We start from the raw sequence: 27,999 nt of genomic DNA, 5'->3' as shown, positions 1-27,999 counted from the left end.
TGAAGAAGTACGTTGTGTTTAATAAACCATCTGACGAAAAAGTGTTACGGTTAAATATAAAGTCTACTTGTGCTACATCCCCAGTCTTTACATCATACTATGTAAAGACTGGGGATGTTGCAGGGCCACAGATTTAAAGACTACACCTATACTTGATTTGAAAAATGTGACCAAGCTAGCTAGCTACCGTTAGCTGGTGAATTAAGGAAAGTTTACAAATATTCTGTTCTGCCGACAGTGGAATTGTTTTAAAGCTTTTTGGTGCAAGGACAGCATTATTATGGCTCTTCTGTTAAATCTGCCAGGAGTGTGAAGCGGTTATTGGACGGTGGAAGAACCGAGGAATGTCGGCGTTGAGGCTTGGCGAATGGAAGAGGCTTGTCACGAGTTTCACTCTTCGAACGGCCGATGCTGGAGAGCTTCATCTTCGAAGCGCTGACAGCAGAAGAACTGGTCAAGAAGTTCAAAAGAGCCGGGCTGCTGTTCCTCCGACGGGACCTGTAGACCGGGGGGTCGGGCGACGGATTACTGCTCTGCCTCATAAAGCCAGGCTTTGGGGTCCTTTTCTGCGGTACGTGGACAGATTCCTGAGGGCTGCTGTTGGCAAAATCTGCGGGACTGTGGAGGAGCATCGGCTGGTCGTGCTGCCAAACAACCGGACTTGGAGATTTAATTTCGCTCTCTAGCTGGCAGATTGTTTCTTCTTTCTCACGAAGCTTCGTCTGGAGGTCCTCTATTGTCAGCTTCTCATTGACGCAGCAGTCCTTCTCTACCACGACGCAGCGCAGCAGCGACTGATTCTCAGATATGTCACTTGATGTGCTTTGGTCTGACGACTTTCTTTTCACTGGGAATTTTTGTCCCTCTGCTGTGTGAATACAAAACAGAAAAAATTCACTGTTAATATGCACATTAAAAGGTCCCATGACATGGTGCTCTTTGGATGCTTTTATAGACCTTAGTGGTCCCCTAATACTGTATCTGAAGTCTCTTTTATATAGACCTTAGTGGTCCCCTAATACTGTATCTGAAGTCTCTTTTATATAGACCTTAGTGGTCCCCTAATACTGTATCTGAAGTCTCTTTTATATAGACCTTAGTGGTCCCCTAATACTGTATCTGAAGTCTCTTTTATATAGACCTTAGTGGTCCCTTAATACTGTATCTGAAGTCTCTTTTATAAAGGCCTTAGTGGTCCTCTAATACTGTATCTGAAGTCTCTTTTATATAGACCTTAGTGGTCCTCTAATACTGTATCTGAAGTCTCTTTTATATAGACCTTAGTGGTCCCCTAATACTGTATCTGAAGTCTCTTTTATATAGACCTTAGTGGTCCCCTAATACTGTATCTGAAGTCTCTTTTATAAAGGCCTTAGTGGTCCTCTAATACTGTATCTGAAGTCTCTTTTATATAGACCTTAGTGGTCCCCTAATACTGTATCTGAAGTCTCTTTTATATAGACCTTAGTGGTCCCCTAATACTGTATCTGAAGTCTCTTTTATATAGACCTTAGTGGTCCCCTAATACTGTATCTGAAGTCTCTTTCCCAAAATTCAGCCTTGGTGCAGAATTACAGCCACTAGCACCAGTCCCACAATGAGCTTTCCTTAGGATGTGCCATTTATGTGTAGATAAAATTGAATTGTGTCTGTAGCTATTGAGGAGGAGAGAGGGGGGGCAAAGTGGAGGGTGGGGGTGTGCCCTTGACCAACTGCCACTTTGCTCGTTTGAAAGCCATGATGTCTCTCTCTCATGGGGTTAGGGGCCAAATTCTCTGGGCGGGCAAAGCAGAGAAAGGCGAGGTAACCTTGCCCCTTATGACCTCATAAGGAGAAGATTCCAGATCGGCCAATCTGAGCTTTCATTTTCTCAAAGGCAGAGCAGGATACCCAGGGCTCGGTTTACACCTATCACCATTTCTAGCCACTGGGGGACCATAGGCAGGCAGGGGGAACTCATCTTAATGTTAAAAAAACTCAAAGTGAAATTTTCATGGCATGGGAACTTTAATCTTTGATTGAAGGACTATTCCGGTTCTGTGCTGTGTGTCGTTTTGTGCCAAGCTCTGCTTGTGTTGTCTCTTTCTTGCTTATTTGTATTTTAAAAAGCCCTTTTTAACACAGAGGACTACAGATTAAAAAGAATTGCCTTTTGGCTATCTCGGGCATTTTTAACCCATGTAAAATCAGACTTTTAATGAATTTGCACTGTCCCCTCAATATTGAAATTGTGATTATTTAACACGATTGCTCTTTGTTTTTTTGGAAAGACGTTGCAATTATTGAAGTAAAAAAAACTAATAATAAACTAATAAAGGACTATTCCGGTTTATCATATCTCTCTGGTTTAACCACAGTCTCAATGATGGGTTCCAAAAGTGTTGTACTCGCCAAATTAATCTCGGAGAACTGAACACGGTGAAAATGCAAAAAAAGAAGTGAGACAAGGGAAGAAATACTGGTGGTGATGTTTAAAACAAAACTCCAGGTTAACCAATGTTGCAAACTTTGTGCACACCTGTATAGGGGGTGGGTATCGTTTGGATTTTTAAGATTCCGATTCCTAATCCGATTAATAAAAACTGAAAAATATGTAAAGATGTAATATGTTTACCAGCGATCACGTGAAGTGAATGATTAATATGCTTTTACGTCCGTTTTGGTGAGTGAAGAGGGAAAACATGTCATTTTAAAAGTAGCCTACATTTACGGTACCTAGCTAACGGTAGACTACAGAGAAAGTGTGATATTTTTACGTCGGTTTCGGAGCGACAGAGTGAAAATATTTCAGTTGACACATTTAAGTGGAACCGAAATGAGGAACCGAAATTTGTGTTCTAATCCGGTGCGATTCCTACCGGTTGCGTAGGGAACCGGATTTCGGTACCCAACCCTACACCTGTATGCATGTCATTTTGTCTTTTATTCTCTGCTGTCTGTGAAACGAAATGCCCCCCCCCCCAGGGGATAATAAAGTTTACCTATCTTAACCTCAAATAACGTTCAATGATTTGTGGTTTTAAACACTAAAACCTGGCAGACACAGAGAGCACACAGCTAGTCAATCTCCATGCAAAATAGATTTGCACTTTTACTGCTTTTTCTAACTGAGTGATTCTGTAGGCCAAATGTAGTACCGTCTCAGTGTTCGGGACTTACCAGATTTGCCACATCTCTTCCACAGACAGACAGCTAACACACATAATGGAGCCGACAGAAGTAAAATGGTCACTCCGACAGCGATGGCAGCCGGCAGAAAGCAGGACCGCCCTCCGCCAACTGAAAGAATAATAAACAAGACGCTGACGTGAGTCAATTTTCTGACATATTTGATCAAATATTATAAACCCCACGGTGTTTGGCAATCCAGCCGTACAGAGAGTTTGAGCGGCAGTGTACCTGGTATGATAATCTCTGTTTCCCTGGTCTGGTTGGTCTCCGGCTGGTGAACTCTGCAGGTGACCCTGTGAGGAAAAGACTTAGTTACGTTTTAAAAGTGGAACCAAACAGGCCTTTGGTAGAATCTGAATTGAAGTTTGAAATTTGAACCTGTTGGCAGCAGCATCCTGGAGAGTCACTCTTCGTGTCACAGTGAAACATTCGTGAGCACCTTCATCTCTTTTGGGTTCTTCGGCACGGATGTATTTTCCCCGTTCATCCAGAAAGTTGATCTGTGGCTCCGGCAGCCAGCATTTGGCCTCGCACTGCAGAGTCACCCCCCCACCCTCAGCTGACGTCACCGAGACTTTTGGCTCAGAAACGGCAACTATAAAAAAACAGGAATTACACAAAGTGTGACCTTTGTTGCGTTTTTTTAAAGATTATCTTTTGGTCATTCTTAGGCCTTTATTTGACAAGACAGCTGAAGACATGAAAGGGCAAAGAGAAGGGAACGACATGCCGCAAAGGGCCGCAGGTCAGAGCCAAACCCGGGCCCGCTGCGCCAAGGAGAAAACCTCCACATACGGTCGCCACCAACCTGTGACCTTTGAATGTTCTATCAAACGACCATTACATATTAATGGGGACAATACTTACTGAAGACATTTCATCTCTTTGGCTCTGTGAGACATTACATCATCATTTAAACATTTGAAGTGTGGATGCAGAACTTCCAAGGGGGTTTCAACCATTCATAATTATAATATAGACCTACCACGCCCAGCCATGTTGGAGTGGTTATTAATCTCTAACCGTTTTTATTGCCAGGCTCGGTTTGTGACACTCCCTTCACTCTACCATAGCACCTTATCATGGTCATTGCATCACATGGTCAGTCCATACCAGACCTTTGTAATCACTTCACAAATTGTTCTCTCTCTCTCTCTCTCTCTCTCTTTCTCCCTCTGCGGGAAATCAAATATACGACTCAATATAACTGTGATCCACACCCACAGCGTATAATTCCATAATTACAGCTCAATGTTCTTTCATCTTGGTAAGATGTCCAGTGTAAACATGATATATATTTAATAATCTTTATATAGTGCTTTTGAAAGAACTCATTAAATGTTTTAATCTGCACAATGTAAATAAATATAATGAATGCCGCAATCCGTAACAGTCCAAAAAAAACGGCATTTGAGACACTGGGACCAAAGGATGTTAGGCGTTTGTTTTCTAGGTAAATGATTGAAACAATCTAACAAATCTAAAACCAGAATCTGAATTAAACTACAGTATGTTCCAGAATGTGAAGAAAAGGTAGTTCCCAATCTTTTGCATGTTTGTGTGATGCTGTGCTTGCCTGTGTGTGTAACAAGCATAGTGTGCACGCCGTGCATAAGCCTAGGCACATTTTACTAATTTGCTGTTAAAGTAACAACGAAATGCTGTCAATGGCGCGATCACTTCCCACCGCCTCGAGATAGCAATATACGCCCAGAATTCACCTGAACACACCTCCCTGTAAGACCAGCGTGCCCATGGGCGCAGGTGCTTTTGCTATTTAAACGAAACTGACAACTGCGTAGGTCTTAAACTAGCATGCGTCGGGATCTGCGCTGTGCCGGGGGCAAGATAGGGCCCTGAAAGTTTTATCAGCCTAAGTGAAGAACTGTCCCCGTCTAAACACTAGGACCACACCGGGATTGGGACCTAACTGACATTAATATTTGTTTTTTTTCCAGAGTTGAACCAGCAGATGAATGGCTAAATTAACGGGCCCTGAGGCTATACTGTAGATGTTTTATTTTCTAAATCTCCGGGCAACCAGGGTTGTCCTCAAAGAACATCAGCCTGACATAATTAATAACGTTTAACATAGTGTGCTTTTCAGTGGTGGAATGTACTCTTACTCAAGTACAAATTTGAAATACTTTGAGTTTATCCATGTTCTGCTATTTATTTAGTAGTAATCCTCTACATCTCAGGAGATGAATATTGTACGGTTTACTCCACTACATTTGTCCGACAGCTTTGGTTACTTTTCATCACCCAGATGAATAAACTTGACAGGACGTACCCACAACAAGCTCCACTGCTGTAACGTCGTGGGGGGCGTCCCGCCCCAGCCTCTTGCATCGGTACATCCCCGCATCGGACAGCCGCACGTTGGCGATCCTTAACGAGAAGTTTCCGTTCTTCTGCTCTTTTGCGATGAGGCTCGTCCTGTACCAGAAGGCCGGATGCTTCTCCTCATTAATCTCGTAGCCACCCCGGTACAAGAAGACGATGTCGGGATGCAGGCCTTGCTTGGACCACTCCACTGTTGGGACGTCGGAGCTGGCGGGGAGGCTGAAGTTGCACGGCAGAAGGACAACGCCGCCAGCAAAGGCCAGGACCATCTTCGCTGGATCATCCACTGAGGATTCTCCTGGGGAGAGACAGAGATAAAGAAGTTCAAGACATACTTTACACATTGGGTTATTGTGTTATAGAGGGGGGGTCTGTTTCCAATATATAGCCTACCATAAAAATTTGTCTCAACAAAGACTGACCGCCTGGATCAACAACGCAAGTACATTTCAAGGATAAAGCCGGATGTCAGGCTTTGCCCCTCCCGTCGTGCTGTCTGTTGCCATTCTCAAATTCCCTTCATTTCGGGAGACAACAACAACAATAAAACTGCAGCTAACCTGTCCCACAGACACAAACACAATATCATGGTATACTTTAACCTTATCATACTATATGACTCATCTAGGTAAAATACATGTCTAAATAATAGAAATAGCTTAACAGACGTTTGGGGACAGATTGGTGGGATTGCTGTGGATGAAATTCACACAGAGATACACTGGTAAGAGCTAATGAGTTTTAACCATGTATCCAGCTAATTTAAATAGCTCACGTTACTCTATTGTGTCAACAGTTAACTTCATTTAATATTGTATGTGACGTTTCCTTTTGCTGGTTGCAAATGTTCCACCAAAACAAGTTCCTTCCTGAGACTATTTTGCAGAGCCACTGTCACTGCGTCAGGAACTTGTGATTGGTTTAAAGAAATGCACACAATCCAGAGCCTTTTATTCTCATATAGCCTAGAATATAACTGTGGTGGAGCCAGTACGACACCGATGAAGGTACAATTCATCACAGGGCTGTTTAGATCAGTTGTGTATTTAATAAACCTGGCTGTTGGAATAGTACAATGCCGAGACATTTCAAAGAGTTAGGATTTACCCGCAACCTTCAGGCCTTTAACAATTATTTAAATTAAAGACTCTTTGGTCACAACTCAAAGACAACTTCATTTGAGGTGGACCTCTAGAAAGACAATTCATTTAACAAAATGAAGCACACACAGATACTTGAAATGTATCTTGCATCATAATAGCATTTTAGGCTGCATTAGTTACTATTAGTTTGAAGTCATTGCTTACATTGTTATGCTATCTTTCTGTACATCTCCTCCTTGACATCTACGCACTTCAACTCCAAATTACGTAACACCTACGCAGTGGGACTCTCCTGACTCTGAACTGGGCTGACAAGGGTGTGGAAGTGTGTTTAACTGTTTGTGTGATAAGATTCTCCTCTGTCTTTTCATTTGTTTCCTTTTCCAAGAAATGCTCGTTACTAACCCAGCTCTGGGGAGTTTACTCCCTGGAGTCCATTTGTTTTTTTTTTTCGGCCAGAATATTCCATGGCACCAAGAACTGGGTCCTGGGTGCACTGGCGCTGTGGTCCTGATACACCCTGCTACGTCCTGCAGCGTCGCATCTACTGCGTCCACCGATGCTCTGCTGTGCCACGCTACATCGTGTAACGCCCTGCTGTGCCCTTCTATGACATGAACTACTACGACTACCATTGTAGTGACATAGTCACATTAAAGATAATGGAGCAGTCTCCATCATCTTTAATGTGACTATTATTGCCACTGTTCATCACACCAACGGGCCCCGTCAGACACCGCCTACCAAGAGCCTGGGTCTGTCCGAGTTTTTCCTCGCCACTGTCGCAATAGCCACTGCTAATGCTTGCTCTTGGGGGAATTACTGTAATTGTTGGGGCTTTGTAAATTATAGCGTGTGGTCTAGACCTACTCTATCTGTAAAGTGTCTCGAGATAACTCTTGTTATGATTGGATACTATAAATACAATTGAAATTGAATTGAAGATTCACCCTAGCACCATGGTGCTTGCACATATGAACAAGTCTGCAACTCCAAACTGGGGTGAAAATGTGAAAAGGAAGTAGGGCTGGGCAACATATCAATATTATATCGACAGGGCCTGAAATAAACACCCGACCACCAGCCAAATGCGGGTGAATTTTGCAATTGGCGAGTTGCACTGTCAATCTACCTGCCCCATTGGCACAGTGACATTGTCAGGTAGCCAATCAGGGGCCCGAATCACTGGAAGACATTGATTGACACCCAGGGCCCCCTATTGCATTTTCATTACTCGCGACGATCCCAGCAGTCCCACGTGCAGCCACTGACCAAGCGGGAGTGAGAACCATTGACATATATACAATGGACCAATAGACCCCGTTGCTCTGGACGGAGACCAGTGAAGGATATTAGAAGCACTTTTCCGGTGATCACTTGCTTTACTGCGCAGCCTCCAACTGACAGAGACAACGTAAATGTGACGTGAGCAACGTGTCTGAAGGTTGTAAGTCTTCTGGTAGCTGTGACAAGAGAAATCTCAATCATTCCCAATCTTACAGAGACGGAGAGTGTAGGTGGATGTAAGGAGATAACATGGGCACAGGCTAATTATTGCTAACTAACATGCTAGTTAACATTAGTAATTAAACCTAAACAGCTAATGTAAGTTCAAACTGCCTGCGAGCTTCTCCTGTACTATACGGTAATTCCTCTACTGTGCGACAGTAAGTCACTTGGTAATGACACAATCGTTAGCTTATTTTTACAAAAACGTAAAGAAAAGCAGTCTATGCTGTCCAATGCAGTGAGTAAATGCACATACATGTTTGTTGTGGAAACCAAACAATTGTTACAAGGGGCGTGAAGAAAGATTACAGGGTTACCCAAAGTGTTTGCAAGCCCGGTGGGCCACCAGGCCTTAATTGGCCCCCACCAGGCCTAAGTCTCTGTCAAATTTCGTTAATGTATTTTTAAGACGTTTTCGGTTACAGTGTGACGGCTTGGTTGTAAACTTAGAACTAGTCAGATTTTCAAAACACCGGTTAGCTTTGAGCACTGAGTTAATGTGCAGCCCTATGGAATCTGTGAGGAATCTCAATTTTGCAACTCCTACCATGACTGTTATCACAAAAAACATTGGGCTTTACATTCATGCTTGCCCTGTCAAAAAAAAGAAGACACTTTCCAATGGGGTAAACAACTTTTCTGGGGGAAACCCTGGATTATGTTAGTGTTAGTCAACAAGAGTAGAGTGATTAAAGTAGTTAAATTCCAACACACAGTTTTTATCCACTTGATCATATTGGAATCCCTCTGATATCAGCTGAGTCATTAAAGTGTGACGCAAACACAAAGTGCTTTCGGAGTGTTTTAGTGTTTAAATCTGTCCTTGCAAAACCTTTGGCATGTTGCAATAACTCGGCAGGTGACTTCACACTTTGCTGATAACAGGGTTTATGGGAAACGCATTCAAATATAGTTCTCGGTTTTCAGCAGAAAATGTTCCTTCAGTAAATGATTATTTTCAATGTTGATTTTCTTTACTTGCAGCCCTAAAATGTATCTCTTAACTAATGATTATTCAGTCATTTTGGATTATTTTAATACAAATCCCATTAATCAATTGTTGTTGTTTGGTTTGTAAAAAAAGTAGTAGTGAGAAATGAATTTGTTTTGTCCAACCAACAAAGTCAAGTTCCTTAAAACACTTGAGGAAATGTACTTAGTGACATTCCACAAGTGATTTCTAACCATTTTTCAGTGAGGCATACATTTTTAAATTCACGTGCAGCCTGTTAAACACTAAACTAGCATTTAAAATGACAAAAATAGTGAGAACTTAGTTTGTTTTGTCCAACCAACAGACTCAAACCAAGTAGCCCTACCTCACATTTCATTTGTACGTAATTTGAGTAAAATGGCAATGTACGGCGTTCATTCACGTGCAGCCTTTCGAAGACTAAACTAGCATTTGAAATGACATTAATTCATTGTTTGGTTTGTAAAATAAAAGTGACAAATGTGTTTGTTTTGTCCAACCAACAGACTCAAGTCGAGTACTGTACCTCACATGTGTACATAGTTTGACTAAATGTACTTAGTTACATTCCACCACTGACTTATTTACACATTTATATTAGCCTGTTGAAGACTAACGTTGCACTTAAAATGACGACATAAACTTACTACATACCGGAACAACTTGGCAGCAGAGCGGCGAGCAGAAACAGACGATAATCCATCACCAAAACATTAAAACTAGGGTTTTCTAGTGAGGTTACCCGTGAACCCCCTGCTTCGAGGCATGTATCGTAAACATGAACCAATTTGGAATGAAGCTTTGTATCGGAGCTCGATTCGTTTGGAGATAATCACGTGACCAGTGACGTCCGAAGCTTCGTTTCACACACACCCACGTCACTGCTTCGAAGTTCAATTCAAAAGCTGCGCGAGCAGCGCGACACGGGGGCTGGGGTTGTTGCAGTAGAGAGTCAACAGAGTCAGGAGAGTTAGTTAATAGAGAGATTATTATAGCCAGTGAGAAAGTGTATAGCCAATAGAAAGTTCATAGCGAGTAGCCTAGTTTATAGTGAGTAGAGAGTTTATAAAAGAGAGTTTAGAGTGCCTTGCACTGCCTATCTCACCTATTTGGCTGAGGAGACAATGGCCCAATCCCAAAGTGAGCCCTGAGGACTAAGGACTAAAGACTCACAGACTTAACTGATCTCAGGTGCTAAGTGAGTGAGTGTGTGAGGCCACATGGGCTCAAATAGGTATAAATGGGATTGGGACAGCACTTCACACGAGATCACATGTTACCTTGGCGACGTTTAATAAAAAAGATGTTGCTGACACTTGCCGGTTTGGGAATTTTCACTTTAAGTTTGTTGCTTTCCACACGGCCAAGGCCCAGGAGACGGCTGCGTGATTCCACATTATTTCAAGCTCTTGTTTTACAAGCTGGAAAACAGGTTGGTCTGTTCCGTGGCCGTGTGTCGTGCTGTTGTTTACCTTTGTAATTTCCGGATTTCCATACGGTCTCCGCGGTAAACGTCACAGCGCTTTGAACTGTGGGTAATTCCCTTTGGTGAAGTCTGCTGCAGACTCACGGAAAGGGCTCGGTAAGTGTGTACTCAAACCCTCACGCCCTTTGAAATTCGACATTGGGACAACCCTAAGCCCTTACGAATTTCGCGAGAACGCGCACCAAAGTCCGTGAGTCTGTGAGTCCGGACTTTGGGATTGGGCCAATGTTGCTCTAGGCTACATAGGCCTAATCACAGAAATGAGTGTGCAATGTGCAATGTGTTCTTCATTCATTTCCCTCCCAAATTGATGTATTTGTTTTCAAACACAAGACAACCAAGTTCACAACCAAAATCCTAACTTTATAGTTCTTTTTTTTGGCGGAGAAGGCAATTACATTTTTATTTATGCAAGGTCCCACATCTAGGCTTAGTTATTTAGGTCATTATTTGTTTATCAATGAATTCATACTCAAAATGTGTTCATCTTCAACTCTAAAGTAGAGTTTAGATTCTCTGCCCAAGCCCGAGCCCGCCAGACTTTCGGGCCGGGCCGTTATTTTCCGCCACTATCCTGGGCCGAGCCGGGCCAGGCCGGGCCCTTGATCAAGCTTTTGTGTTTTTTACTAGGCCTATAGCCTAATTGTTTCCTTTTTATTTTCATGACTATTTACATTGTAGATTCTCACTGAAGGCATCAAAACTGTGAATGAACACATATGGAATTATGTACTTAACAAGAACGTGTGAAATAACTGAAAACATGTCTTATATTTTAGATTCTTCAAAGTAGCCACCCTTTGCTTTTTTTTTATTAATAAGGGATAAAATTCCACTAATTAACCCTGACAAAGCACACCTGTGAAGTGAAAACCATTTCAGGTGACTACCTCATGAAGCTCATTGAGAGAACACCAAGGGTTTGCATTGTATCAAAAAAAGCAAAGGGTGGCTTTTACTTTGAAGAATCTAAAATATAAGACATGTTTTCAGTTATTTCACACTTTTTTGTTAAGTACATAATTCCATATGTGTTCATTCATAGTTTTGATGCCTTCAGTGAAAATCTACAAAGTAAATAGTCATGAAAATAAAGGAACACATTGAGTGAGTGAGAAGGTGTGTCCAAACTTTTGGCCTGTACTGTACTGTATATATATATATATATATATATATATGATACATTTTAAACATTTCACACATCCTGCTGCCTTTTTGAAATCTAGTTTGGCCCAGTATTTTATTTGTCGGTGTGTCCCACCTTGTGTCAAACATGCAGTGATTAAAAGCAAACCTAAACCCAACAGTCCTTGGTAACTTCAGGCCTATATTCTTTTATACTGCAGGTTAAAACATGTTCAAAACCTCGGTTTTAAAACCGGTTGTTCTGGTTAAGGTTTTGATTGAGAAGTGTGCTTTTCAGTGGTGGAATGTACTTTTACATACGTGCTGTACTGAAATTTGACAAACCGGTTGAAAAACTTAGACAGAACCATGAAAGTTCATTTAGACTACTTACGGACTGTCTAACCTTTGCCGCTGCCAAAATATCTATGCACACAACAACTTTTCATACCTCATTTATTGTGCTACCTCACGGTCGCAGGCAAGTCGGTATGTGACTAAACCATTAGAGAGACTCTACAATTGTGCATTGAAAATATTGGCTAAAAGTCCAACCAGATCACATCACTGTCACGTGCTGAGAGATCTGAATGTGTCCAGATTTGACAACTACATTGCATTTAAGTGTTTACATGAACAGGCTTCTCAGGCTCACTGTGACATGGTGCAACCATTACAGGCCAGTGGATCTCCTTTCGAAAAATCTCCTTTGGCCAGACATCATTCACATTTAAGGGAGCCAAGGCATGGAATGAGCGGTTATGTCAGTTACTGTGTCTACTCTTTTGTTTTATTTTTATCCATTGTGTCTGAATTATTCTGCACCCGGTGCCAAACATCACACCTGATCCACATCAAACTGAAGACATGGCAGAACTGTGCGTCATTTTCCTTCATCCCCTTCTGCTCATCGCTCTCATTCTTCACGCGTAGTCGGAAATGTACTATTTGTGAACAGCTGCACTCTGTTCAACCACAAGAGGACGCAGCAGGCATACAACAATCTTCCGGTCCTCGCATCCACCATGAGCCTATCAGGCGTCAGTATTCACTGACATCAGGCACACCCCTGAGTGTCAAAGTATATGGGAGCTGTACCACTTTTAATTTGGGTATGACGTTTAGACCAAAAAGCATGGATTTCAAGCGTTTCTTCAGCCACTTCTGTCTACAACAGTCGAGAACCCTTTTGCAATTATGTTAAGCACATTATGTAATCTGAAAACTGCTGCCCTGATTAAAAAAAAAACACAACTGATCTCAGCTGGTATTCTGTCTGGAATGGAAATTTATAAGTGACCCCAAACTTTTGATCGGTAGTGTACATACACATTGTTTCCCATTGTTAATATGGATATATTTATTAATGTAGCTTTGAAAAGAAACAATAAATACATTTGCAAGTCAAGTTCTCCTACATTTCCCAGACGCCTGATCAACAGCAACAACCTAAAATGAGATTGAGCTTATTACATTGTGTCCATGTTTTTACTGCTTTTCCTAGAAGACACAAACACTGACGCAAAAGACGACCAGATAATTTCCCGATCTGACTCATTGCAAGACATTTTTTTTTTTTAAACTTTGAAAATAATAAATAAATATCTATCAAACCTATTGGAAAGGTTTTGGAATTCTGGCTGCTGGTGGATAAAAACATACAACGCAAAAGCAGAAAGAGGTTTTGCATTGTTAGAAGTGATCCACCAGGGGGCGCACTTTGTGTGTCATCAGGTGTCATCTTGTATTGTGTGAATGAAGGGAGCACTGAAATTAAACAAAGTGCTTTATTGTGTAAGTGTAGAGGACAGAAAAGGCAGAAAGAAAAGTACAAAAATACAATTCCTATTTACATTATTTGTACAGAAATTACACTAAGCATACTTAATTACATAAAACCCCAGACATCTTATTGTAAAACATTACAATATGAAAATTTTCAGGTTCATATTTTAGGTTCCTACTTGTAGGAAAAGGCCGTAACAATCGCTCTGTAACAAGACACTTGACCAATGGGTGTCGAGAGCCATCTTGTCAATCACTCGCGCTCCGACAGCTGAACAGGACGGAACGCAACAGCTGTAAATTGTTGCTCGTTGTTCTTTTCCCCGTTGTCGGACTCACTCGGGGAAGTGATGCGTGTAGCCCAGACACCCTGCAGCAGCCTAGTTTACAGTAGTTTTTACACTACTAGAACATGTTTACATGCTTTAATAAAAAAAAAAAAAAAAAAAAAAAACTAATTTTCCAAATTTTGTCCGTCCATTTCTCTGTGGGTTGAGCACTTCGATACTTTCACTTGTGTGGTATGCCTCGGTTTTGACTTTTAAAACAAAAGCATACATCCTTTATATATTTTTATAGTGACTTTAAGAGGCTCTTTCATGTTTATTTATTCACCAGTTTTGCACTTTTGCTGATGTCTTTCACAAAAAGGACTGCAATCAATTTCATACTAGTAAAATTGCAATAAAGACTCTTCTATTCTACGTTTTCTATGAATCATAAACTGCTTTGTGTTTGGCTTTGTGCTCTTTCGGCCTGGGTACCTGAGGAGTAAATCTCATCAGCATCAGTGAGCAAATATGCACGCAGCATGCTTCTACAAAGATTATAATGTTTGTAAGTAAGTAAGTAAGTAAAGTTTATTAGTATAGCACATTTTCACAATAAAATGTAAGACAATACATTAAAATACAAGAACATTTAAATAAAAATAGAAACCAAAACAAACAACCATAAAATCCCCTCGACTAACTAAAATCCCACTTGAATAGCAGAGTCTTGAATTGCTTTTTAAAAGATCCAACAGAATTCATACAACGTAGAGAGGGAGGGTAGTCATTCCACAGCCTAGGAGCCACTGCTTGGTGTGATTGATCCCCTTTAGTGTTAAAATGGGTGCACCACTAATAGCCTCTGACCTAATGACCTCATACTACGGCTGGGAGTATGAAGCTGTATCAAGTCAGAGATGTAGGGAGGAACTTGACTGTTGCGAATGGCTGTCTACCGTTTCACGTTGTAGAGGCAGGCAGACAGGGCTCACGTAGTTGGGGCTGAGAAATATCTAAAACAATTTGTAGTTTAGTGTAGCTGTAGTTTTGTAGTTTTCATAAAATTGGTATTGGTATGTTTTCTCCGAAACTTCTTCCAGGACATGAACACCTGTTTCCTGGGTGAAAGTCTTTCCTTAACTCACTGTGTCTGAGACAACCCTCCCTTTGGAGCGTATTAGATTGTGATTGGCTTAAAGAAATGCAAACAACCCAGAGCATTTGTTTTCCTCCTATCCCAGAATGCATCTGTGGTGTAGCCAGACCTTAGTCCACAGCGCTGTGGATAGAGCTAGCAATGCAAGACTAGTAAAGAGTAAAAATGCTTTATGTGTCTGCATTTGGGTCTTTCACGTTAACTAGTTTCTGAATTGTTCTTAGTATTAACAGTTGTTGTAAAACCAGTTACAGACAGATTCAGCAACCTGTATGGCCTATTTCTCGCTTAAAAATGTTTTCAGAAAAACATTTCGGTGAACAATTTTCGTAAAATGCGAGATCGTATCCCGAACGAGCCGCCATTATGGTCGGCTTTGAAATTCGGGAGAAGCCAGACCTACGTGACGCATTCGTCATTTACGGTTTTCATTTTTTGGGCGACAATACAGATTAGTGCCGCCTGCTGTTATGGAGACATATTACGTCTCGCGCACGTGCAGAACATACACTCAAGTCGGCGTAGCTTCGGTGCGTTCCGAGGCACTTTTTGGACCGACGGGAGGCGAATGACCAGTAAGACAGCCTTTTCTGCTGAGTGACTGTCGGCCATTGGGTTGGTGTGGCAGGGCCTTAAAAGGTCCAATATGTAATATTTATACTGTAATAAATCCAAAAATGACACCAATGCCTCATCAGATATTAAGGAAACATGTTAAACTGAAATACTATCTTTTCTGACAACAATGCTAATTTCATTATTTTTTCTTTTTGAAATTTACATTCCGTGACGGAATTTATGTTTTGATCTGTGTGTTGTTATCAACGGCCCAGTTTGACAGGCAGGCTGGGTTGCCAGATATACCTGTAAAAACGTAAACCCAGCGCGCTACAGCTGTAACGGTAGTACAGCCATGAAAGCAGCAAACAAACGAACAGGATCAACGGAGATAGATTCTACAGGACATAAAAAAAGAAAACAGCATGTTTCTAACAGTTGCGTGACCAGAGACGTAACAACCCCCTGGTAAATATTGGAGATGTATTTGAAAGATGGAGGCAGCTTAGAGCCCAAAAGGACGCAGAGTTGGCTTATTTTCTCCTGAACAGGTAAGCATTAGCTTCAGGCTAATTTATCACAGCTACTAGGGACGGGCATTTTTTGTCATTTCAACATTTGTGTACTCACATTGAATTATATAGCTAGAGTCTCCGAGTTGGTTACTCGCAAAAACAATTGAGACATAGCCAGTAAAGTGATCCCAACTGGTCCTGGCTAACGCCGCCATGCTAACCCTGCTAACTGTTGTCATGGCTGTTTACAGCGTGTAGCCTCTTCAGCGGCCGGAGCCGACAACGGTGAGTTATTTTAAACCACGAGAGGGGGGCTGTAAATCGGAAAGAGAGGACTGTGAGTTTGCAGTGTGTTTAGCGATTGTTGCCGTAATTCTAAGCCAATGAAGTGTGTCGGCAAGGTAGTGGTATTTTTAGCGTTTCGTATTGTAATGCTAAGCCGAGGAAGTGTGCCTGACTGGCGTGTGGAGAGGACAGTGAGGTTGTTGTGTATTTAGCGGTTCATACTGTAATTTTAAGCCAAAAAAGTGTGTCTGTCAGTTGGTTACAGAGCTCCACGTGAGGACGGGCTTTTATGACTGTCAATATAGCCAGCATCTAACGTTAGCTACTCCGCTGTGCTGTGGAGTAATGTCTGGCTATGTGAGACTAGCATCTAACGTTAGCTACTCCGCTGTGCTGTGGAGTAATGTCTGGCTATGTGAGACTAGCATCTAACGTTAGCTGCTGTGCTGTGGAGTAATGTCTGGCTATGTGAGACTAGCATCTACCGTTAGCTACTCCGCTGTGCTGTGGAGTAATGTCTGGCTATGTGAGACTAGTATCTACCGTTAGCTACTCCGCTGTGCTGTGGAGTAATGTCTGGCTGTAACTATTTTAACCGCTAGCTGCCAGTATTACACACAATATTACATATTGCACCTTTAATACCTACCAGACACTAGAAGACTTAGAACAGACTTTGAAAAGACTAAAGTCTGACACCACCTCACATCTGACGTTGAAGACTGTCATAATATGTAAAGACAGGGCCACAGATTGAAAGACTATAAGTATACTCGTTTTGAAAAATGTAACCAAGCTAGCTAGCTACCACTAGCGTTAGCTGGTAACTTGAGGGAAAGTTAACAAATATCCATTCTGCCGACACTGGAATAACTTTAAAGCTTTTTGGTGCAAGGACAATATTATTATGGCTCTTCTGTTAAATCTGCCAGGAGTCTGAAGCGGTTATTAGACGGCGGAAACACCGAGGAATGTCGGCGTTGAGGCTTGGCGAATGGAAGAGGCTTGTCACGAGTTTCACTCTTCGAACGGCCGATGCTGGAGAGCTTCATCTTCGAAGCGCTGACAGCAGAAGAACTGGTCAAGAAGTTCAAAAGAGCCGGGCTGCTGTTCCTCCGACGGGACCTGTAGACCGGGGGGGCGGGCGACGGATCACTGCTCTGCCTCATAAAGCCAGGCTTTGGGGTCCTTTTCTGCGGTACGTGGACAGATTCTGGAGGGCTGCTGTCGGCGAAATCTGCGGGATTGTGGAGGAGCATCGGCTGGTCGTGCTGGCAAACAACCGGACTTAGATGAGATTTGTTTTCGCTCTGTAGCTGGCGGGTTGTTTCTTCTTTCTCGCGAAGCTTCGTCTGGAGGTCCTCTATCGTCTGCGTCTCAACGACGCAGTCGGCCTTGTCTGCCACGACGCGGCGCAGCAGCAACTGATTCTCAGAGCTGCCACTTACTGCGCTTTGGTCCGACGACTCTCTGGTCACTGGGCATTTTTGTCCCTCCGCTGTGTGAATACAAAAAAGAAAAATATGCACCGTTACTATGCACATGATGACTTTGATTGAAGGACTATTCCAGTCTTGTTTTGCATCAAGCTCTGCTTGTGTTGTCTCACAACGAGGACAGGGGACTAAAGAATCAAACAATAGCCTTTTGGCTATCTTGGGCATTTTTAACCCATGTAAAATCAGACGTTTAATGAATTTGTAATGTCCCCTTTATAAAACAATCATAATCACGATTATTTTGGACAATACTGAAATTGCGATTATTTAAGTAAAAAAACAACACTTGAATCAACAATGAAAACACCATGAACTGTGCCATTTCCTTTAATACCTTTCCCGTTTGAACATGTTTTTTTCCCCCATTCATAACACGAGACAAACTAAGAGTTTACTTGCAAAACCTAATGTGCAGAATAATCGGTTTTCTCGATTACTCTGTTTTTGAGCCGGAATTGTAATTGCCATTGAAGTTTCAATTACTGCACAGCCCTAGTCAATACCCAAACTAATCTTTTATTAAAAAGGACTATTGCGGTTTATCATATCTCTCTGGTTTAACCACAGTCTAACGATCGCTTACAAAAGTGTTGTACTCGCCGTGTTAATCACTGAGATCTGGGAACACGGTGACAACGCAAAAAAGAAGGGAGAAAGGGGGAAGAAATGAAGGTAAGGTAAAGATACTTTATTGTCACATACACATACAAAAGTCATTCTCCGCATTTAACCAATCCCTTAAGGGAGCAGTAGGCAGCCATTTACAGCACCCAGGGACCAACTCCAGATCTGAGCCAGTGCCTTGATTAGCTTCAACCTAGTCCCTGTTTTTTGATGGTGGGGGAAACCGGTGCACCCAGAGGAAACCCACACAAACACGGGGTGAACATACAATCCCCACACAGAAAGGCCTGGAACGACATGGATTCAAAGCCAGAACCTTCTTGCGGTGTGCTAACCATTGGGCCACCATGCTGGCAGTGAGGTTTAAAACAAAACTCCAGGTTAGCCAATGTTGCAAACTTTACTATCCCCTATGGCAGTGGTTCCCAACCTTTTTTCCTTGGCCCCCCCCCTACTCATGTCTAAGAAAAGTTGAGCCCCCCCCGCCCCCCCCAAAACCGAAGCTGGGGTAACTCTCGAGATAGAGCCTTACTTTCTTTTTTGATACAGAGTTATCAGCACTGTTACGTTTCTCCGCCATGTTTCATTCAGAAAATAGTGATGCCATGGCAGCAGGAAAAACGAGGATACAACAAAATATATAGTTTTCATACAGACTTTTGTATACATTATATATTCTAGGGTATTATCATAATTTGTTTAAATGTGCAAATATATATATTTTTTTTACCTCAACCTCAAACCAGATAAAGACTTGCGCCCTCCCTGTGATCTTTGCCGCCCCCCTTGGGGGTGCCCGGACCCCAGGTTGGGAACCACTGCCCTAGGGGATAATAAAGTTTACCTATCTTAACCTCAAATAACGTTCAATGATTTGTGGTTTTAAACACTAAAACCTGGCAGACACAGAGAGCACACAGCTAGTCAATCTCCATGCAAAATAGATTTGCACTTTTACTGCTTTTTCTAACTGAGTGATTCTGTAGGCCAAATGTAGTACCGTCTCAGTGTTCAGGACTTACCAGATTTGCCACATCTCTTCCACAGACAGACAGCTAACACACATAATGGAGCCGACAGAAGTAAAATGGTCACTACGACAGCGATGGCAGCCGGCAGAAAGCAGGACCGCCCTCCGCCAACTGAAAGCATAATGAAAAAGACGCTGACGTGAGTCAATTTTCTGACATATTTTATCAAATATTATAAACCCCACGGTGTTTGGCAATACAGCCGTACAGAGAGTTAGAGCGGCAGTGTACCTGGTATGATAATCTCTGTTTCCCTGGTCTGGTTGGTCTCCGGCTGGTGAACTCTGCAGGTGACCCTGTGATGAAAAGACTAGTTACGTTTTAAAAGTGGTACCAAACAGGCCTTTTTTAAAGTCTGAATTGAAGTTTGAAATTTGAACCTGTTGGCGGCAGCATCCTGGAGAGTCACTCTTCGTGTCACAGTGAAACATTTGTGGGCACCTTCATCTCTTTTGGGTTCTTCGGCACGGATGCGTTTTCCCCGTTCATCCAGAAAGTTGATCTGCGGCTCCGGCAGCCAGCAGTTGGCCTCGCACTGCAGAGTCACCCCCCCACCCTCAGCTGACGTCACCGAGACTTTTGGCTCAGAAACGGCAACTATAAAAAAAACAAAAAAAAAAACAGGAATTACACAATGTGTGACCTTTTAAGATTATCTTTTGGGCATTATCTTAGGCCTTTATTTGACAGGACAGCTGAAAACATTAGCTGCTTTCTGACCAAGTAGTTACAGGGACGTAGTTCTAGGAAAAGTCCACTTCCAAGTAGAGATGTTCCGATACCGATACCAGTATCGGCTCCGGCTCAGATACTGCCTAAAACGCTGGTATCGGTATCGGGAAGTACTGGAGTTTATGCACTGATCCGATACCACGTAATAAAGCCTTAAAGAAAATCTACGTTAAAGTAGTTTATTTATGTTCTTTTTCCGTTATAACTGACTGTCAAACTGGAGAATAAAAGAAAGTTCTGGGGCATTCATTGTTTGGGTTTGTTCATGTTTCACAAAGAGTTTAACCTGAGCCAGACCGACAACAAAGATAGAAATAATATCACATCCATACAGGGATAGTAGTATACAGCTGTTAAAACATAACGAAATATAGGACACTCTGGTATCGGATCGTTACTCGGTATCGGCCGATACGCAAGTTCAGGTATCGAATCGGTATCGGGAAGCAAAAAAGTGGTATCGGGCCATCTCTACTTCCAAGCAGTTCTACTAACTACTCTCCCCCAAAAACGTTTTTTCCATTTGCATTCGCACTGGCCAAGTGGCCATAGGTACTATAGGAGGGGTAAGGGAGTGATGCAAGCACGGCAACGGTCTTTATACCGTTAAAATCAGAAAACAAATACACCAAAAAAAGTATGAACTAAATACTAAATCTAATGTACATAGCCTATTTGTCATAATTTAAACAAGTCTCCTGAAGAGAAATGGGTATCTCTCTCTCACTTCATGGAGCTTATCAACCCCAAAAACTTTGAAGCAAATTGTCAATTCAGCATCAATCTTCGCAAGACTGTCTATATTCAAAATCTAAACCGTTAATTTCTCGCCTAAAACGTTGTCAGAAGTGAATTTAGTGGTGAATAAGATGGCGAAAATTGTTAAAATTGTCCCTTTGTTGGTCTGTCTGTACCGGAAACCCGACCCTCGTTAACCGAGGTTCCTATGTTGAAAAGGGAACAAAGAAAAAGAGTTTCAAATTATAATGATTTAAAAACATAAAAAGATGCATTGAAGACACTGGGACCAAAGGATGTTAGGCATTTGTTTTCTTCATACCTGCACACTCAGAAGGGCTGCAAAAGTTGACAAGTCATATCTCTCTTAAAATAAATGGAAAACACAACATTTTCCCAGTGCTAAAACAATACTTTTAAAACGGTGCCTGAACTGAAAGATTTATATAAAAAAAAGGAGCACCTTGTTTAATTGTATTTTGATGTTCAAAAATATAAAACAATAAAAAGTTGATCTGAAACAACAAAATAGGAGCACAAACGGTGACATTAAAGAACAACTTGTGTATTGCTAAGGCCACAGGGGTCAAAATTAAATCATTTATTAAAAATGTAATAACAGTAACTTATTTCACCAGTAAATTCCTGTTAACGACAAAAACAACCACTGGATGGATGGGAAAATTACTATGAATGAATGCACCACGAGGTTGGCGAGGCAAAGCTTGTTTCATCAAACAAATGAATGTAGATGTTTTGTTTTATTTTCTAAATCTCCAGGCAACCAGGGTTGTCCTCAAAGAACATCAGCCTGACATAATTAATAACAATTAATACAGTGTGCTTTTCAGTGGTGGAATTGAAATACTTTACCTGAGTATATCCATGTTCTGCTACTTTCTACTTGTATTTCTCTAAATCCCAGGAGGTAAATATTGTACTTTTTACTCCACTACATTACATTACATTACACTACATTACATTACAGACACTACATTTGTCTGACAGCTTTGGTTACTTTTCAGACAACGGTTTTTCATCCCCAGATGAATAAACTTGACAGGACGTACCCACAACCAGCTCCACTGCTGTAACGTCGTGGGGGGCGTCCCGCCCCAGCCTCTTGCATCGGTACATCCCCGCATCGGACAGCCGCACGTTGGCGATCCTCAACGAGAAGTTTCCGTTCTTCAGCTCTTTTGCAATGAGGCTCGTCCTGTACCAGAAGTCCGGATTCTTATCCTCAGGAGTTTCGTAGCCATACCGGTACAAGAAGACGACGTCGGGATGCAGGCCTTGCTTGGACCACTCCACTGTTGGGACGTCGGCGTTGGCGGGGAGGCTGAAGTTGCACGGCAGAAGGACAGCGCCGCCAGCAAAGGCCAGGACCGTCTTCGCTGTATCATCCACAGAGGTTTCTCCTGGGGAGACACCAGAGGTAAAGAAGTTCAAGACATACTTTACACATTGGGTTATTGGGCCCTATCTTGCACTCAGCGCAATTGACTTTGTACACCGACGCATGTATCATTCCTATTTTGCACCCGACGCACAGCAGACTTTTCCCTCCACAGATGCACATCGGTAAATTAGGGAATGTATTGGCGCTCCCGGGGTCGGTTCAGCGAAAAGAGGAGGCGTGTTCCGGCGCAAATGTTCCCTGGTGCTATTTTGCAGTTTCAGAAAACAACTCCGCAACTGACCAGGAAAGTGGCGCTAGTCTAAAGTCAGTGGCGCTAGTTTAAAGTCAGTGGCGCTAGTCTAAAGTCAGTGGCGCTAATCTAAAGTCAGTGGCGCTAATCTAAAGTCAGTGGCGCTAGTCTAAAGTCAGTGGCGTGTTATTCAGATGCTATTTTAGGGGCACATGCTTGGCCATAATGTAGCGTGCGCACAATGCGCATACACTTTGCTGGTCTCATCCACATGGACGCAGCAGTTCCCATTTTTGCAAACCATACATAATTACAAAGAATAATATTACTGAAAATGCGCTTCATGTGTTTGGATAGATCAGGAGGCACTTTACAGTACAGTCCTCAAATAGTCGCAGCATTCTTTGTGGCTTGTTGTGTTTTACACAACATTTCCATGAATCATGGATGTGTTGATGACATAAATGAGGAAATATTAGAGGACTTAAGGAGACGTGATGTTGAACTTTGGCGGGATTGGACACTTGAGGGTCCTGGAGTGCCAATGCGCAATGTTCTCTTAGTGGAGCAGGTGGACGGAGATGGAGTGGGGGGGAGGAAGGGGCACAATAGGAGCAGGTGGTGCGTTCGGAGGCCCACGCTTTCGGGGAATGATTGTAAAGATTTACAAAGAATACATTTCCTCTCTAACTGGGATGTTTTGGGACCGATTGGTGGGATTGCTGTGGACAAAGTACACATGGTGATACACTTGTAAGAGCCAATGAGGTTTAACCATGTATCCAGCTAATTTAAATAGCTCACGTTACTGTATTGTGTCAACAGTTAACTTCATTTAATATTGGATGTGGAGTTTTCTTTTGCTGGGTGCAAATGATCCACCAAAACAAGTTCCTTCCCGAGACCATTTTGCAGAGCCACTGTCGCTGCGTCCAGAACTTGTGATTGGTTTAAAGAAATGCACACAATCCAGAGCCTTTTGTTCTCCTATCCCAGAATATATCGGTGGTGGAGCCAGTACAACACTGGTGAAGGTACGATTCATCACAGGGCTGTTTAGATCAGTTGTGTATTTAATAAACCTGGCTGTTGGAATAATACAATGCCGAGACATTTCAAAGAGTTAGGACTTCCCCGCAACCTTCAGGCCTTTAACAATTATTTAAATTAAAGACCCTTTGGTTGAACTGGTCACAACTCAAAGACAACTTCATTTGAGGTGGTCCTCTAGAAAGACAAAATTTATTTAACAAAATGAAGCACACACATACTTGAAATGTAGCTTGAATCATAATAGCATTTTAGGCTGCACATTGCTATTAGTATTAAGTCATCTAGTCATCTACTGAACTGGGCTGACAGGGGTGTGGAAGTGTGTTTAACTGTTTGTGTGATAGGAGTCACCCTGGCACCATTGTGCACGCATGTATGAACAAGTCTGCCACTCCAAACTGGGGTGAAAATGTGAAAAAGAAGTAGGGCTGGGCAATACAGTGGGGGAAATAAGTATTTGACCCCTTGCTGATTTTGCAGGTTTGCCCACTTACAAAGAATGCAAAAATCTACAATTTTAATCATATGTACATTCTAACAGTGAAAGACAGAATCCCTAAGAAAATTACAGAAAATCACATCATATGAATTTATTAAAATTGATAACCATCTGATGAGGAAAAACAAGTATTTGACCCCCTGGACAAACACCATGTTAATATTTTGTAGAAAAGCCATTATTGGCCAGCACAGATGTCAAACGGTTTTTATAGTTGGTGACAAAGTTTGTGCACATTTCGGCAGGGATGTTGGCGCACTCCTCCCTGCAGACAGCCTCCAAATCATTCAGGTTCTCGAATTTTAAGCTCCCTCCAAAGATTTTCAATCAGATTCAGGTCTGGAGACTGGCTAGGCCACTCCAGAACCTTGATGTGCTTCTTCTTCAGCCACTCTTTTGTTGCTTTGGCGGTGTGCTTAGGGTCGTTGTCGTGCTGAAACACCCATCCTCGACCCATCTTCAGCTCTCTCACTGAGGGAAGGAGATGTCGGTCCAGAATTCCACGATACATGGCCCCGTCCATCCTCCCCTCAATACGATGGAGTTGTCCCGTCCCGTTGGCTGAAAAACACCCCCAAAGCATGATGTTGCCACCACCATGCTTGACGGTGGGGATGGTGTTCTTTGGGTTGTACTCGGTGTTCTTTGCCCTCCAAACACGACGAGTTGAGGCCAAAAAGTTCTATTTTGGTCTCATCTGACCACATCACCTTCTTCCAGGCCTCTTCTGAGTCGTCCAGGTGGTGAATGGCGAACTTCATGCGGGCCTGTACATGTTTCTTCTTGAGCAGGGGGACCTTGCGTGCGCTGCAGGATTTCAATCCATGACGGCGTAGTGTGTTACCAACCGTTTCTTTTGTAACTGTGGTCCCAGCTGCCTTCAGTTGATTCATCAGTTCCCCCTTGTGGTTTTGGGATGATTCCTCACCGTTCGCATGATCAGGGACACCCCACGAGGCAAGATCTTGTGTGGAGGCCCAGACCGAGGGAGGTTGGCGGTGGTGTGGTGCTTCTTCCATTTCCTGATAACTGCACCGACAGTTGATCTTTTCTCTCCAAGTTGCTTTCCGATTCTCTTGTAGCCCATCCCAGCCTTGTGCAGATCAACAATCTTGTCCCTGATGTCCGTAGAAAGCTCTTTGGTCTTGCCCATGGTAGTGATGTTGGATGCTGGTTGTTTGGGTGTTCACAGGTGTCTTTTATACAGGTAACGAGGTGAGGCAGGTGTATTTGATGTAGATAATTGGTTCGGATTGGGGCTGTGTCTTAAAGAAAGACTAACTGGCTTGTAGGAACCAGAATACTTGCTGTTTGTCCAGGGGGTCAAATACTTGTTTTTCCTCATCAGATGGTTATCAATTTTAATAAATTCATATGATGTGATTTTCTGGAATTTTCTTTGGGATTCTGTCTTTCACTGTTAGAATGTACATATGATTAAAATTGTAGATTTTTGCATTCTTTGTAAGTGGGCAAACCTGCAAAATCAGCAAGGGGTCAAATACTTATTTCCCCCACTGTATATCAATATTATACTGACATCGATATATGAGGCCAGATATGGTCTTACATTTTGTAATATCGTGATGTGACTTTTCCTGGTTTTACAGGCTGCATCACAGTAAAGTGATGTCATTTTCTGATCTCACCAAACTGTTCTAGCCATTTCATTATTTGCCTTTACCATCTTAGTCATTATATCAACATTATTGGTGATTATTTATCATAACTCTCATTGTGTTTATATTTTATGAAAGCACCAATAGTCAACCCTACAATATCGCTGCAATATTGACATTGTTGTATTTGATCAAAAGTAGGGTGGGTACCGAAACCCGGTGCTAATACGGCACCGTGCCTTAACAACCGGTATCTACCGACCGAATAGTAACGTGGATTTCGGTGCCTCATTTGGTGCTACTGAAATGCCAGCGCTGCACTCTAATGCCCCGAAACGGACGTTAGGCAACAGAAGCATCGCTGCAGGTGCACCGACTGTCTTTTTGTGCTCCTTTTTTAAATATATACATATTTTTTAAGTATCTGTTTAGGTACTGGCAACATTTTAAAAGTATCGTTTTAGCACCGGTAAAACGACACAAAGACAGATACTGAGCCACCCTAAAAAACGGACCCAAACACAAGAAAAGCAGTCTAGTATGCTGTCCAATGCAGTGAGTAAATGCACAGACGTGTGTTGGGGAAACCAAACAACCGTTACACAAACGCATGGCCCAACACTTCAGGTCAAGACTCAGCAGTTGACTTACATCTCAAGGATAAAGGACACTCTTTTGAGGAGCACCAGGTACACATTTTAGACTGAGAGGATGGATGGTTTTAAAGGGGTGTGAAGAAAGATTACAGGGTTACCCCCACGTTACCGTGTTTGCAAGCCCGGTGGCCCACCAGGCTTAGTCTCTGTCAAATTACATTAATGTATTTTTAAGACGTTTTCAGTTACAGTGGGACGGCTCGTTTGTAAACTTAGAACTAGTCATATTTTTAAAATCACCAGTTAGCTTTGAGCACTGAGTTAATGTGCAGCCCTATGGAATCTGTGTGGAATCTCAATTTCGCAACTCCTACCATGACTTATCACAAAAAACATTTGGCTTTACATTCATGCTTACCCTCTCAGAAAAAGAAAAGACACTTTCCAAGGGGGTAAACAACATCTCTGGAGGAAACACTGGATTATGTTAATGTTAGTCAACTAAGAGTACAGTTCTTAAGTAAATCTAGCTACTTAGTTAAACTCCAACACTAGAAATGTAAACACACACACACAGTTTTTATCCGCTTGATCATATTTGGATCCCTCTGATATTAGTCATTAAAGTGTGACGCAAACACAAAGTGCTTTCGGAGTGTTTTACTGTTTAAATCTGTCATTGCAAAACATATGGCATGTTGCAATAAGGCAGGTGACTTCTGATAACAGGGTTTATGGGGAACACATTCAAATATAGTTCTCTGTCATCAGCAGAAAATTTTCCTTCAGTAAACGATTATTTTCAATTTTGATTATTTTCTTTACTTGCAGCCCTAAAATTTAACTATTAACTAATGATTATTCAGTCATTTTGGATTATTATAATAAAAATCCCATTAATCAATTGTTTGTTTGGTTTGTAAAAATAATAGTGAGAAATGAATTTGTTTTGTCCAACCAACAAAGTCAAGTTCCTTAAAACACTTGAGGAAATGTACTTAGTGACATTCCACAAGTGATTTCTAACCATTTTTCAGTGAGGCATACATTTTTAAATTCACGTGCAGCCTGTTAAACACTAAACTAACATTTAAAATGACAAAAATAGTGAGAACTTAGTTTGTTTTGTCCAACCAACAGACTCAAACCAAGTAGCCCTACCTCACATTTCATTTGTACGTAATTTGAGTAAAATGGCAATGTACGGCGTTCATTCACGTGCAGCCTTTCAAAGACTAAACTAGCATTTGAAATGACATTAATTCATTGTTTGGTTTGTAAAATAAAAGTGACAAATGTGTTTGTTTTGTCCAACCAACAGACTCAAGTCGAGTACTGTACCTCACATGTGTACATAGTTTAAGTAAATGTACTTAGTTACATTCCACCACTGACTTTTATATTAGCCTGTTAAAGACTAACGTTGCACTTAAAATGACGACATAAACTTACTACATACCGGAACAACTTGGCAGCAGAGCGGCGAGCAGAAACAGACGATAATCCATCACCAAAACATTAAAACTAGGGTTTTCTGTTTGCTGGAAGAATTAAAAACATGAAAAGTTTGAGTAAAATACTCCAGCCGGTCAGCAGCAGAGCAGCTGAGTCAAACTGTGTGGCGAAGAACAGAGAACTTCCCATTTGGGCTTGACATGATGGTACGTTCAGG

The 27,999-nt window shown here is 42.0% G+C and overlaps 2 protein-coding genes across 2 annotated transcripts; both read right to left on the bottom strand.

Annotated features, from left to right (window-relative positions):
- On the bottom strand, positions 1 to 27,940 carry LOC114573984 (butyrophilin subfamily 3 member A2). Its single transcript, XM_028606255.1, has 7 exons — positions 27,839 to 27,940; positions 9,757 to 9,808; positions 5,465 to 5,815; positions 3,550 to 3,766; positions 3,400 to 3,464; positions 3,160 to 3,279; positions 1 to 868 (listed from the first exon to the last, which is right to left on the bottom strand). The coding sequence occupies exons 2-7, from the start codon at positions 9,803 to 9,805 to the stop codon at positions 279 to 281; spliced, it is 1,392 nt and encodes a 463-aa protein (XP_028462056.1). The 5' UTR covers positions 9,806 to 9,808; positions 27,839 to 27,940; the 3' UTR covers positions 1 to 278.
- LOC114573982 (butyrophilin subfamily 2 member A1-like) lies at positions 16,862 to 27,855 on the bottom strand. Its single transcript, XM_028606254.1, has 6 exons — positions 27,787 to 27,855; positions 21,979 to 22,329; positions 19,819 to 20,035; positions 19,670 to 19,734; positions 19,430 to 19,549; positions 16,862 to 17,782 (listed from the first exon to the last, which is right to left on the bottom strand). Exons 1-6 carry the CDS (start codon positions 27,833 to 27,835, stop codon positions 17,190 to 17,192), a joined length of 1,395 nt encoding a protein of 464 aa, XP_028462055.1. The 5' UTR covers positions 27,836 to 27,855; the 3' UTR covers positions 16,862 to 17,189.
- Positions 27,941 to 27,999: the final 59 nt, after the last annotated feature.

Source organism: Perca flavescens, chromosome 19, assembly GCF_004354835.1.
Source record: "Perca flavescens isolate YP-PL-M2 chromosome 19, PFLA_1.0, whole genome shotgun sequence".
In the NCBI taxonomy this organism is placed as follows: domain Eukaryota; kingdom Metazoa; phylum Chordata; class Actinopteri; order Perciformes; family Percidae; genus Perca; species Perca flavescens.
Note: the sequence above shows the minus strand (reverse complement) of the source record. Positions and strands in the feature narration are given on the sequence as shown.